This window comes from Rhineura floridana, chromosome 10, assembly GCF_030035675.1.
Source record: "Rhineura floridana isolate rRhiFlo1 chromosome 10, rRhiFlo1.hap2, whole genome shotgun sequence".
NCBI classification, from domain to species: domain Eukaryota; kingdom Metazoa; phylum Chordata; class Lepidosauria; order Squamata; family Rhineuridae; genus Rhineura; species Rhineura floridana.
Genome location: NC_084489.1, coordinates 1,167,070 through 1,179,466, shown reverse-complemented (window position 1 = coordinate 1,179,466; position 12,397 = coordinate 1,167,070). Strand labels below are relative to the sequence as shown.

Below are 12,397 nucleotides of genomic sequence, written 5' to 3'. Positions count from 1 at the left end.
GCAGACAGAGATCTGAAAAGAACACCACAGTTTTTAATTGGGCAAATTACCAGTTTACAGTGTAATCCTACCCATGTCTACTCAGAAGTAAGTCCTATTGCATTCAATAGGTTTACTCATAACTTTACTTTTTGAAGAACACAATTTTCAGTTATGTCACCACCTTACAGTGCAATCCTAACCATGTCAACTCAGAAGTACGTCCAACAGGATGTACACCCAGATAAATTGGAGGTAAATGGGGGATACTTGGCTCAACAATACTACATGTGACAAGGATCTTGGAATTGTTGTTGATCACAAGCTGAATATGAGCCAAGAGTGCAATGTGGCTACAAAAAAATGCAAATGCTATTTTAGGCTGCATGAACAGAAGTATAATTTCCAAATCACATGAAGTACTAATTCCTCTCTATTCAGGCCTCAGCTTGAGTACTGCATCCTGTTCTGGACACTGCACTTTAAGAAGGATGCAGACAAACTGGAACAGGTTCAGAGGAGTACAACAAGGATGATCAGGGGACTAGAAACCAAGCCCTATGAGGAGAGACTGAAAGAAGTGGGTATGTTTAGCCTTGAGAAGAGAAGACTGAAAAGAGAGATGATACCACTCTTCAAGTACTTGAAAAGTTGGACTCGATGGTCTTATAAACCCCTTCCAACTCTACTGTTCTATGAAAGCAATATGAGAATAGCCTTGGGGCGTTGTGCTGACAGGTATGAGTGATGCAGTGATTATATAATCATCTACAAAAACCCAATTGGGAGTATCAATTTAAAACAATAGATATGATTGCAGGATTAAACTCTTATCAGTTGTGTGAAAGGAAATTGACTTCATAAACATTTTGCCACTGAAATCCCAAAATCATTGTCTCAGCCTGCAATTTAACTCTTCTTGTAACAGTTGGAAAAAAATACTACTCAGACAATGCCAAATGTATTATATTACAGATTATTATTCCATTGCTAAGAGTGCATTAACTATAAGAAAGGGCCATAACTCAATGCTATGATACAGCTTCTGGTTTACATGCAAAAGGTCCCAGGTTCAATCCCCGGCAGGTCTTGATAGGCCTGGTAATGTCCCCTACCTGAAATCCTAGAGAGCCACTGCCAGCCATTGTTGACAATACTAAACTAGAAGGATCCATGACCAGATTCAGTATAAGGCAACTTCTTGTGTCCTTTGTCCTCAGAAAGCAATGAGAACCAACATCTTTAACTTCAACAAGCTCCAAAAGCTGCCAATTCCAACACTTTTTAATAGGTGGTCACATTTTCATTCAATTCTTGTGACAGATATAATTTTTATTTAGTGCCTTTAACAAAACACAAGCAAATAGAAACTGAGTTTTGATATGCAGTCAAATTTAGGAGAACTGAATATTGCTATACGTCACATCAAAAAAATATATTTCTGTTAATTATGTGATGACAGGCACCTATGATTTATTTCATTCATGACAGTTCTCTAGAATGCTATTCATCTAGAAACTTGAGCCACAAAGGTGGACTCTCCAAAGATTCAAAAACTGATTTAATTCAGAGCACTCTTTTCCCACAACTTATTCAACCATTTCTCCTGATTTCACATCAGTTAAGAGGATCCGTCAATGCAGCAAAACACATTTGAACCCCATGCCTGCTTTTAACAAAAATCTTTGCTTTCCAACCACTTCTTTGCCTAATATTTACCCACCCTCCTGTGGGTTCACAACACAGTTTCTCTTTATAAATATCTAAATTCCCTGCAAAGCCATGTTCAACTCCATCAACGTCTCAAGTAAATGCCATGAGTGCATGGGTATCTACAGACTGATCCATCTGTCCCAAGTTGTTTGAACAGTTCTGCATAACAAAGTACATTGTAATTGCACACACGACCAACTCCAGAGTTTAGCAATGTCAGGCATTTCCTGGTGCTGCAATACCATCAAAGGGTCCACCTCATCCATAGAAAGATGCCATCCTCACTTGGCACAAAGCCTCAAAGAAGCCAAGATGCAAGTGAATTCTCAGTTTGCATGGTCATGTCGTATACCTTCCAGGTTAAGGGAAACCTAAAAAACTTCAAAATCCTGAAGGCAGCACTGAAATATGCTTAACTTATACAACTTCTTATTTCATCATGGATTTTATTTTGATATTCCTGCCCTATTTATTTATTTATTTGTTGCACTTGTATACCGCCCCATAGCCGAAGCTCTCTGGGCGGTTTACCGCCATCAAAAACATTAAAACAAATATACAATTTAAAAACACATATTTTAAAAACAATTTAAAACACAATTTTAAAATTTAAAACAATATAAAAACAATTTAAAACACATGCTAAAACACATGCTAAAATGCCTGGGAGAAGAGGAAAGTCTTGACCTGGCGCTGAAAAGATAACAGTGTTGGTGCCAGGCGCACCTCGTCAGAAAGATCATTCCATAATTTGGGGGCCACCACTGAGAAGGCCCTCTCCCTTGTTGCCACCCTCCGAGTTTCCCTTGGAGTAGGCACCCGGAGGAGGGCCTTTGATCTTGAACATAGTGTACAGGTGGGTTCGTATCGGGAGAGGCATTCCACCAGGTATTGTGGTCCCAAGCCGTGTGGGCTTTATAGGTCAAAACCAGCACCTTGAATCGAGCTCAGAAACATACAGGCAGCCAGTGCAAGCAGGCCAGAATCAGTTTTATATGTTTGGACCGTCTGGTCCCTGTTACCAATCTGGCCGCTGCATTTTGCACAAGCTGCAGTTTCTGAACCGTCTTCAAAGGCAGCTCCACGTAGACTGCATTGCAGTAATCTAATTTGGAGGTTACCAGAGCATGGACAACTGAAGCCAGGTTATCCCTGTCCAGATAGGGACGTAGTTGGGCCACCAACCGAAGTTGGTAGAAGGCACTCTGTGCCACCGAGGCTACCTGAGCCTCAAGTGACAAAGATGGTTCTAGGAAAAACCCCAAGCTATGAACCTGCTCCTTCAGGGGGAGTGCAACCCCATCCAGAACAGGTTGGACATCCACCATCTCGTCAGAAGAACCACCCACTAGCAGCATCTCAGTCTTGTCTGGATTGAGCCTCAGTTTATTAGCCCTCATCCAATCCATTGTCACAGCCAGGCACCGGTTCAGCACATTGACAGCATCACCTGAAGAAGATGAAAAGAAGAAATAGAGCTGCGTGTCATCAGCATACTGATGGCAACACACTCCAAAGCTCCGGATGACCGCACCCAATGGTTTCATGTAGATGTTGAACAGCATGGGGGACAGAACTGACCCCTGCAGAACCCCATACTGGAGAGTCCAGGGTGCCAAGTAATGTTTCTCAAGCACCACCTTCTGGAGGCGACCTGCCAAGTAGGAATGGAACCACCGCAATGCAGTACCTCCCCACTCCCAACTCAGCTAGTCTTCCCAGAAGGATACCATGGTTGATGGTATCGAAAGCCGCTGAGAGATCAAGGAGAATCAACAGAGTTACACTCCCCCTGTCTCTCTCCCAACAAAGGTCATCATACAGGGCGACCAAGGCTGTTTCCGTGCCAAAACCAGGCCTGAAACCCGACTGAAATGGATCCAGATAATCGGTCTCATCCAAGAGTGTCTGGAGCTGGCCTGCAACCACTCGTTCCAGGACCGAGCCCAGGAATGGAACATTTGCTACCGGCCTATAGTTATTAAGATTTTCTGGGTCCAGGGAGGGTCTCTTCAGGAGTGGTCTCACTACTGCCTCTTTCAGGCCGCCAGGGACCACTCCCTCTCGCAGAGAGGCATTAATCACCTCCCTGGCCCAGCTGGCTGTTCCATCCCTGCTAGCTTTTATCAGAGCTTGGAAAAGTTACTTTTTTGAACTACAACTCCCATCAGCCCAATCCAGTGGCCATGCTGGCTGGGGCTGATGGGAGTTGTAGTTCAAAAAAGTAACTTTTCCAAGCTCTGCTTTTATTAGCCAAGAAGGGCAAGGATCCAGCACAGAAGTGGTTGCACGAACCTGTCCAAGCACCTTGTCAACATCCTCAAGCTGCAGCAACTGAAACTCATCCAAGAAATTGGGACAAGGCTGTGCTCTGGATACCTCGCTTGATTCACCTGCTGTAACACTGGAGTCTAAGTCCTGGCGAATGCTAAAGATTTTATCCTGGAAGTGCCTATTTTGGATGCTAGTTGAAATAATGGGCATAGTTCCATTGAATATTCCTTTCAGATGCCTTTTTCGGTTTTCTGGTCATATGTTAAAGAAGCAACATAAATTGTTTCTCTTAAAAAATCCTTCTAAGTTATGTTCTGTTCTCCCATTCTTCCTTAAAACTTCAGAGAATGAAAATTATATCACAGAAGCTATTGATCACATATTATTTAAGCATCTTGCATTGTTGAATGGGTTATTTCACACATTATTTTCTTGGCTTTAAAATTTGCCATCCTGTGCTCTTTCGGAAGAAAGTGTGGGATATACTGTAAATCTACTAATTAAAAATAATAATAAAAATGATGGCTTCAGTTACTTAACTAGCACAAAAAAATTGCAGCCCTCCATATAACAAGAGTGGAAGTAAGTGAATGCAGAATGGATACTCGGGACTAATGGGACTGGATCAGGACATCCTCCTGACATATGACTATCAGAGCTTGACTTACCTTGCTTTTCATTAATTCAAATATAATTATTTTTTGCTTTTCTATATATGGAAAACCCCATCTATATTTCAAGCTATCAAGCCAGCTGCTTTCAAATGGTTTATGCCAACTGTTCATTTGTCTAATGTTATCAGAGGAAAGTGAACATTCCAGGAACTCTGACTTTCATTTAGTGAATGAGTAGAATATTTATACATTAATTTTAAAAAATATTTATATCTTGTCTTTTGGTCTTCAAACCTCTACATGAAACACTAGCCTCTGGTAACAGCTTGGAGCCTCAATGCAAAATATCTGTACTCAGAAGTAAGTTATATTGATTTACTTCCAAGTAAGTTTGTTAGAGACTGAAGTCTAAACACTCTTACTAGCGAGTCAGCTCCATTGTACATCATACATGAGTGAGCATGCTTAAGATTGCAGTATAGATCTACAGTGCCTTGGAAAAGGAATCAGGAAATAAATATGTAAATTATTTATTTATTTATTTATTTAGCTTTTTATACCGCCCGACTAGCATTAGCTCTCTGGGCGGTGTACAACAAAGTATAAAAATACAAAACATCTCAAAATCTCATAATAAATACAGCATAAACATATATAAAAACAAAAAAATCAGAAAACAATTACAACAAAATTTAAAACTAAAAATAAATAGATAAAACAATGCTTCTCATCAGCAGGGACTGGGTATCTTGTTAAAATCACACTGGAGTGGCTCAAGAACAAAAAGGTGAATGTCCTACAGTGGCCCAGTCAAAGTCCTGATCTGAATCCCATGGAGAATCTGTGGCACTCTTTGAAAATTGTAGTCCACAAGTGATGTCCCCCTGAATGACCTGGAGCAAATCTGTCAAGAAGAATGGGCCAAAATCCCTCTGACACTGTGTGCAAAGCTGGTACATAAAGGTAAAGGTGTCCCCGCACTTGTAGTGCGAGTCGTTTCCGACTCTTAGGGTGACGTCTTGCGACGTTTACTAGGCAGACCGTATATATGGGGTGGGATTGCCAGTTCCGTCTCCGGCCTTTCTTTACCCCCCAGCATATGCCGGGTACTCATTTTACCGACCACGGATGGATGGAAGGCTGAGTGGACCTCGACCCCTTTTACTGGAGATTCAACTTCCTCCTTATGTTGGAACCCAACTCTGGCCGTGAGTAGAGCTTCGACTGTGTTACCGCTGCTTACCACTCTGCGCCACTCAAAAGACTTAAAGCTGTTACTGCAGCGCAAAGTAGCTCTACCAAATATTAGTATGTGGGAGTTGAATGCTTACGCAAGCAAAATGGTTCAGTTTTTTATATTTCTTACAAACATTTCCCAACATAATATCAATGTCACCTTAAAATAATAGATTCCGAGTTTCAGTGTTTCAAAATAGAATATCATACAGAACGAAATTACAATGTACATTTGTAATTCAGTAATATGAGAGCATTGGTCAGGGGTCTGATTACTTTTGCAAGGCCCTGTATTTTAAGGGAGTTGCATTCATCTCCTGAATAAGCCGAAGAGAGGACAAACATGTGGACAAGAGTTGGGAAATTGCCACTTGTCAGAATGGTCCCTTTTAAGCAATATAAAATATATTTCCAAAGGAAATAAAGGGGAAAGTTTGTTTCTTTGTGAATTTTTTAAAAGAGAACAGAGCTGTTAAATGCACTAATATGTAGGGATGGGGGAGAAATTTGATTCAGTTGACACTGAAAGGTGAACCTACCTAATTTGCACTTATTTAAATAATATGCAACAGCTGGTATAGCACAGTGGGGAGGAGAGCCTGGCTGGGAGTCCAGAGTCTGTGAGTTCAAATCTCCACTCGTGTCTCCTGGGTGTCTTCAAGGGCCAGCTAAAGATCACCCCCACAGTGAGTGGCTCAGGGGTTACGTGCCCTGCCCCCTGTGCAGCTGTGAGCAAGCTGCATAGTCCCAAGGGGTCCAGTTGCCCCCCAGCTGGCGTTGCAGACAAGGAAGGGACTGGCTTGTGCAGCTGTGACTAGGCCCTAGATAGCTGGGGAGGACTAGCCTCAGAGGGAGGCAATGGTAAACCTGCTCTGAATATCGCTTACCATAAAAACCCTATTCACAGGGTAGCCATAAGTCGGGATCGACTTGAAGGCAGTCCATTTCCATTTCAAATAATATGCAAAGCAAAGCACAGCCATTTTTCAAAATTTGCATTTCTAGGAATTTTGCAGTGCTGTTGTCCAGTTAAGTAATATGTACAAAAATGAATATATTAAGGTAACGTGTGAATATAAATACATATATTAGTGAAAATAACATGCATAAATGCATTATACTAGGGGGAAATTGCTTGCAAAAATGTACACATTGGTCAAAACTGAATACAAAAAATGTGTGCTTTAGGAGAAATTTGCACTTAAATGCTGGCGAATTTTCATGAGATTTTTTTTAAATGAAAATTGCTTTAGAAATGTGGATAACTGCATTTAAGACTGGAAAAAAGGAGAAATTGAGGGAGCCAAAATTGACAGATTCATCCATCCCTACTCACACTACATCAAGAGTATATATTGTCTGCACTTCCTTTGGGCATGAAATGTTGCAGGATTTCATACATAAATCTTACAGTACAACCTCAATGAAAACTGGGCATTTGGCATGGGATTCTGACACTTTCACAAAAATGGGCCTTCACTATTCTTTAAAGTTCATCTGTTCACATATTATCCCTTTCTCTCTGGACCTTTAAATCATGCATTTAAAAATAGACTACCAGATTATCTGGGTAAATCATAAAGCTCAGCTTATCTCTCTCTCTCTCACTCTCCCTCAAAACACGTAATTTATTTTGTCCACCAGCTCAGTAGCAGTTAGCCAAGACTAATCCTGGATGTCCCTATAAGCCCACCTCCTGCCTGGCTACATATGTCTCTTTGTGTATCCTGTGTCAGCACATATATGTGTTGGGTGAGCCTGTTTTGGAAACCCAGAAAGATTCAACCATACAAACAAACAAGCGGGCATGACTTCATCCCTACATCTGTGGGCTGTATTTGTGGCTGTCAGTGTTTCTGTTTATGTGTCATGACAGTCTTATTCAGCCAGAGAAAATGGCATCAGAAAGCACAAATGGAATAAATTGTTTTGCTTTCCCCTATACTACTATTCTTAAAATTAGATTCAAGCCAACAGCTATTTCTCTGTGAATTGCTAAAACAACAAACAATCTCCCACCTCCCTACTATTTCTTCCCATCAGCAATCAACTCAGATTCATAACAAACCAAAACCTAAGCCTTGTTAACATGGCTAAATTTGAATAGTCTCAAATTTATAAACCTTCTTCTCTTGTCCCCAGGTACAAGTTCATAAGGCTATGGACACCTAAGGAAACCCTGCACAGCTATAAATAGCTACTCTTGGGGAGGAGATTTGCAACAGCACATTCCTACAGATGCTGCAGAGAAGCTTTTCAAGAGGATTAATTCAGGGGGAAAGACTTTTAGGATATGAAGTTCAATATAACATACTAAACACTGGGTGTGGAAACACTGGTGTAAGAAATCGCTACTATGGGGAAGATGGGTTAGAAAAGCCTGGAGGAGGTCTGTGGAAGTTCCCTTTGGGGTTGGGCTAGAGGGCTTAAGAAAGGAAGTATTCACTGACTACGAAATTAGAGAGGGTTGGAAGAAAGGTCCCATAAACTGTGGCCACAATATTATTTGCATGATTGATTTCATTTCACAAAAACAGACTTTCCTTCACTGTCAATCTTTTTTTAATTTTTAAACTATTTATTTATTAGATTTATATCCCACCCTTTGTCCCAGTAGGAGTCCAGGGCGGCAATGACTATGAGAATAACTCTGCTGTCTCATTCAAACTTTGTGATGTATGAAAGATTGATCAAGATAACTATATTCCTCTTTGCACACAGTATAGTGTGTGCATATCACCTCAGTCATAGGCAGTTTTCAAAAGTCCAACTAAGAGCAAATATTTCATAAACCAATGAAATAAACCAATCATAATCAACGCACATTTTTAAAATACAGTTCTCCCAAAGCAGGCACATTTTGCTGGACATTCTCTCTCTCTCTCTCTCTCTCTCTCTCTCTCACACACACACACACACACACACACACACACACTTCAGCATACCAATTCTCCTCTGCATTAAATATTCAATATACCCCAAAAATACACAACACATACAATTCTCTATACACCCAGAACAATTATTCACAGCCAATGTACATCCTCTACTAATGTATCCTCCAAATAGGAGGGTCCACATACAAACACCATTCCCCACCCTCTATACCCTACATAACTTGCCCACATCAGACTTTATGTTATAATTTCCAACACAAGCTCTTTCACATCAGTCCAATGCCCCAGGAGACATGCACCACTTCCCTACGCATACCAGATATTAGTCTAACCGGCAAAGGTTGTCAACTCCATTGATGTAGACCCAAGTCTTACAGTTGCAGGGGTTCCTATTGGCTCCCAGGATGTTCCATTAAAAGAACTTCCTTTTTAAAAATCAATCTATCCCTAACATGGATACAGAACTGTAGAGTAACTGACAGCACTATGTGGGGACCCTTGAAATGGAAGACAAACAAGAATTCATCAACTTATTATTTTAAGACTCTTGAAATCGCCTGCACCGATCTCATGATTCTTGAAGCAGATTCCACCTTCTTAGCATCGTATTTAAGCAGCCCGATGCAAGACAATACGTGAACACCCCTACTGAGTCTAATCCCCTTCACCCTCTTGGGATAGGGGCATCACTATGTGATGAGTGATTTGGGGAGGGGGAACTCACCGTCCTCCAGAGGGGCTGTCTCTTCGCACTGACCGAGGTGACGGTGACGATTAGATGAGAGAGAGCCACCACCAAGCCGAAGACGATGGCCAGGAGGGTGCGGACGGGCAGGAGAGAGTAGGAAACGAAGGTGACCAGAATGAGCTGCCACATGCCCTGCTCGGGGCCACTGGGAGGCTCCGTGCCGTGGGCGCCCAGCGAGAAAGGGCAGCAGAGGAAGGCGAAGGTGAAGCTGAAGAGCAAGATGAGCTTGACGATCTGCTGCAGCTGAATGACTTGCAGGTACTTGACGTTGGTGACGATGAAAAGGGAGAGGAAGACGATGCAGTGCACTGGGTGCGAGCCCTTGGAGATGGTCAAGCTCGGACCCGACAGGAGCTCCACCAGCGCCAGGCTGGCCGTCAGCACGATGAGCACCGCCAGCGCCTTGAGTGTCGAGGTCTGCTCCAGCTTCAGGTTGTAATTCTGGAAAAGCGACTCGAGCTCCTTGCAGTCGAACTGGTCCTCGCAGGCGACGGCGTCCAGCAGCAAAGGCTGCGGCGGACGGGGATCCCCGCCGACAACCGCCGTCGCTCCGGAGGTGCTGCCGCTACTGCCGGCGGCCCGTGGTGGCGGCGGCGGCGGCCGAGCTGGTGGCGGCGGGGCTCTGGGAGGCGAGGAGCAACTGCCGCCGCAGCAGCAACAGCGGCGGCGCTTCTTCCTCGTCTTCTTGCTCTTCTTGACTTTCTGAAATGGTATTTCCTCCATATCTGGGCCATTCATAAACCTCGGGGAAGGAACGCTCCTCAGCCGCTGCCTCTGCCGCTATTGCTCCTCTCGCTCTGCTCATGTGAGAAGCCAGGCGAAGCGGGAGCCGGGCGAAGAGAGAAGGCGGCTGGGCGGCGGCGGCCTTTTTGCGAACGCGGGAAGCGACAGAGGCAGGCGCGGCAGCAAAGCAACAACAGCTCTCCCGGCTGCAAAAGGCAGCAAGACAAGAGAGCAGCAGCAGCCACCGGAGGCAACTCAGGGGCGAAGCAAGTACCGCCCGCAAGCCCAGCAGCAGCACCGCAGTCCAGCGCAGAAGAGGCGAGACTCGCGGAGCTAGAGACGCGGAGGGAAAGGGCGAAGTCGCTCCCACTGGGCTCGAGGTTTCTTCTTCTTGACTCCTCTTCTGTGACTAGCTGTCCCCGCACTTCAAATGCAAACAGACGCTCACACACAAGCCACTCTTCCTTCCCCCTAGAACTCCCACAGACGATAATGTCCTAATGCCTCTAAAACTCTCCGGCCAAAGGGTTGGAAGCTAGCACTTAAAAAGCGGGGGGAGGCGGGAGAGAGAGACAAAAGACGTGGATGGGGAAAGAAGCCGATCAACAGGCTGGTCAGGCTTCAGGGAGGGAAATTTTGGAGCTTGGGGCAATGGGAAGGAGACATGCACGCTGTTTTCTAGGGAATAGTAAGAGGCAAAATATTTTTCAACCCTCCAACCAATTATGTAATAATAAGGAGGAGGAGGAGGAGGAGGAGTTAAATTGAGGGGATTCCAGAGAGGACAAGGAGAGGGCAGGGGAGAGAAAAAGAGATGGAGGGAATGAAATGGTACTCGGACAGACAGGGTGATCCCCTTCCTACGTCTAACAGCATTTTTCCCCCCCCCGGAGAAACGGCCTGCGCCTGCGCACTACTTTCGCTTGGAAGGGAGCCACGGCCCTGTTTACATGGGGCCCTGGATCCACATTCTTTTTGCAGCGGGATTGATTTGGACGGTTCATAAACATCTGTCCTCGCTGTGGATTTTTTTTTGTTTTTTTTTGGTGTTCACATGCGCTCGCATTAACTGCATTCGGGTTTTTCTTGCCGCGCCCCCCTATTTAAAATGTTAAGTGAAGGGGCGGTGTTTCCCTGTCTCCTGCAGGTAAAGTCTGCGGACACTGCGGGGTGCTATTCTCCTCTTTTCTGCTCTTAGTTTAGTGTCATCCAGGCAAAAAACCCATTGCAGCATTGCAGGCTTCTCCCTCCACCCTCATTCCGTGTCCTACTTTGAAAAAACCAAACAGCAAACGGGAAAAAAACAACCGCAAACAAACAGAGGGGGCCTTTAGCTGCACCCCTCCCTCCTGGTCGCCTGGACATGCTTGGGGGTCCCTCTGTGACTTATGGGGGATTGGGGGTTTCAGCGCCATGGAAGAAGAAACATGCTATCAGGGAAAAAGCTCATCAAGTAGAAAAAGGGGATTTAAAAAACCCCAAACACAAACAAACAGAGGGGGCATTTAGCTGCACCTCTCCCTGCTGGTTGCCTGGGCATGCTTGGGGGTCCCTCTGCGACTTTTGGGGGATTGGGGGTTTCAGTGCCATGGAAGAAGAAACATGGGGGTTGGGTAGGATGATTCCTGTGGGCCCCCTTTCCAACCTCTGATTTGGAGACTTTCACCTGGGGGCAAAGAACCTCTCTCTGCTGTCCAGATGAATTTCTTTTGTTAACCAAATAGAGTTGCCAGGTAGTTAATGGGCCTATTTAGTTGCCCAGCAACTGGTGAAATGGGCCCAGAAGATCCTTTTATTATTGAAACACTTGAGAGCCTTCCCCCCCCTTCCTGGTGGCTAGGAGAAGTTTGTTTGAGAGTGTGTCTAGAGAAAGGCTGGGGACAGGAGGCAGGCAGAGAGACTGGCCCTCCGCACCATGGCTTTTTGGGTGCCGTGTGTAAATAAACCATATTTCATAAAGACACCGCAGTGTCCGCTAACCATCTTCCCAAAGGAAACCAAACCCTGGATGAGCGCAGGGACCCTGGAAATCTCACTGCTCGGAGATTGGGGAGAAGCTGCCTGTGTTCCCTGCCCTGGACCCTGTTGAAAAGGTAAATGGACAAAATGGTGCCCGTTGGCGCCAAAATTTAAATCAGCACTTGCAAAGAAAAATGATCCTATCCCTTTATTAGCTCTTCGTAGAGGCAGTCCTCCAAAGCATTTTTAACTGC

At 44.4% G+C, this 12,397-nt stretch overlaps 1 protein-coding gene across 5 annotated transcripts in view; it reads right to left on the bottom strand.

The window, feature by feature from the left end:
* ADCY1 (adenylate cyclase 1) overlaps positions 1 to 11,218 on the bottom strand; it is a 350,409-nt gene extending 339,191 nt beyond the window's left edge. For all 5 annotated transcript variants that reach the window (XM_061585729.1, XM_061585731.1, XM_061585733.1 and 2 more), the window contains exon 1: positions 9,438 to 11,218. In XM_061585729.1, the coding sequence (XP_061441713.1) occupies positions 9,438 to 10,199 (762 nt within the window). In that variant the 5' untranslated portion in view covers positions 10,200 to 11,218. The remainder of the gene's footprint in view (positions 1 to 9,437) is intronic.
* Positions 11,219 to 12,397: the final 1,179 nt, after the last annotated feature.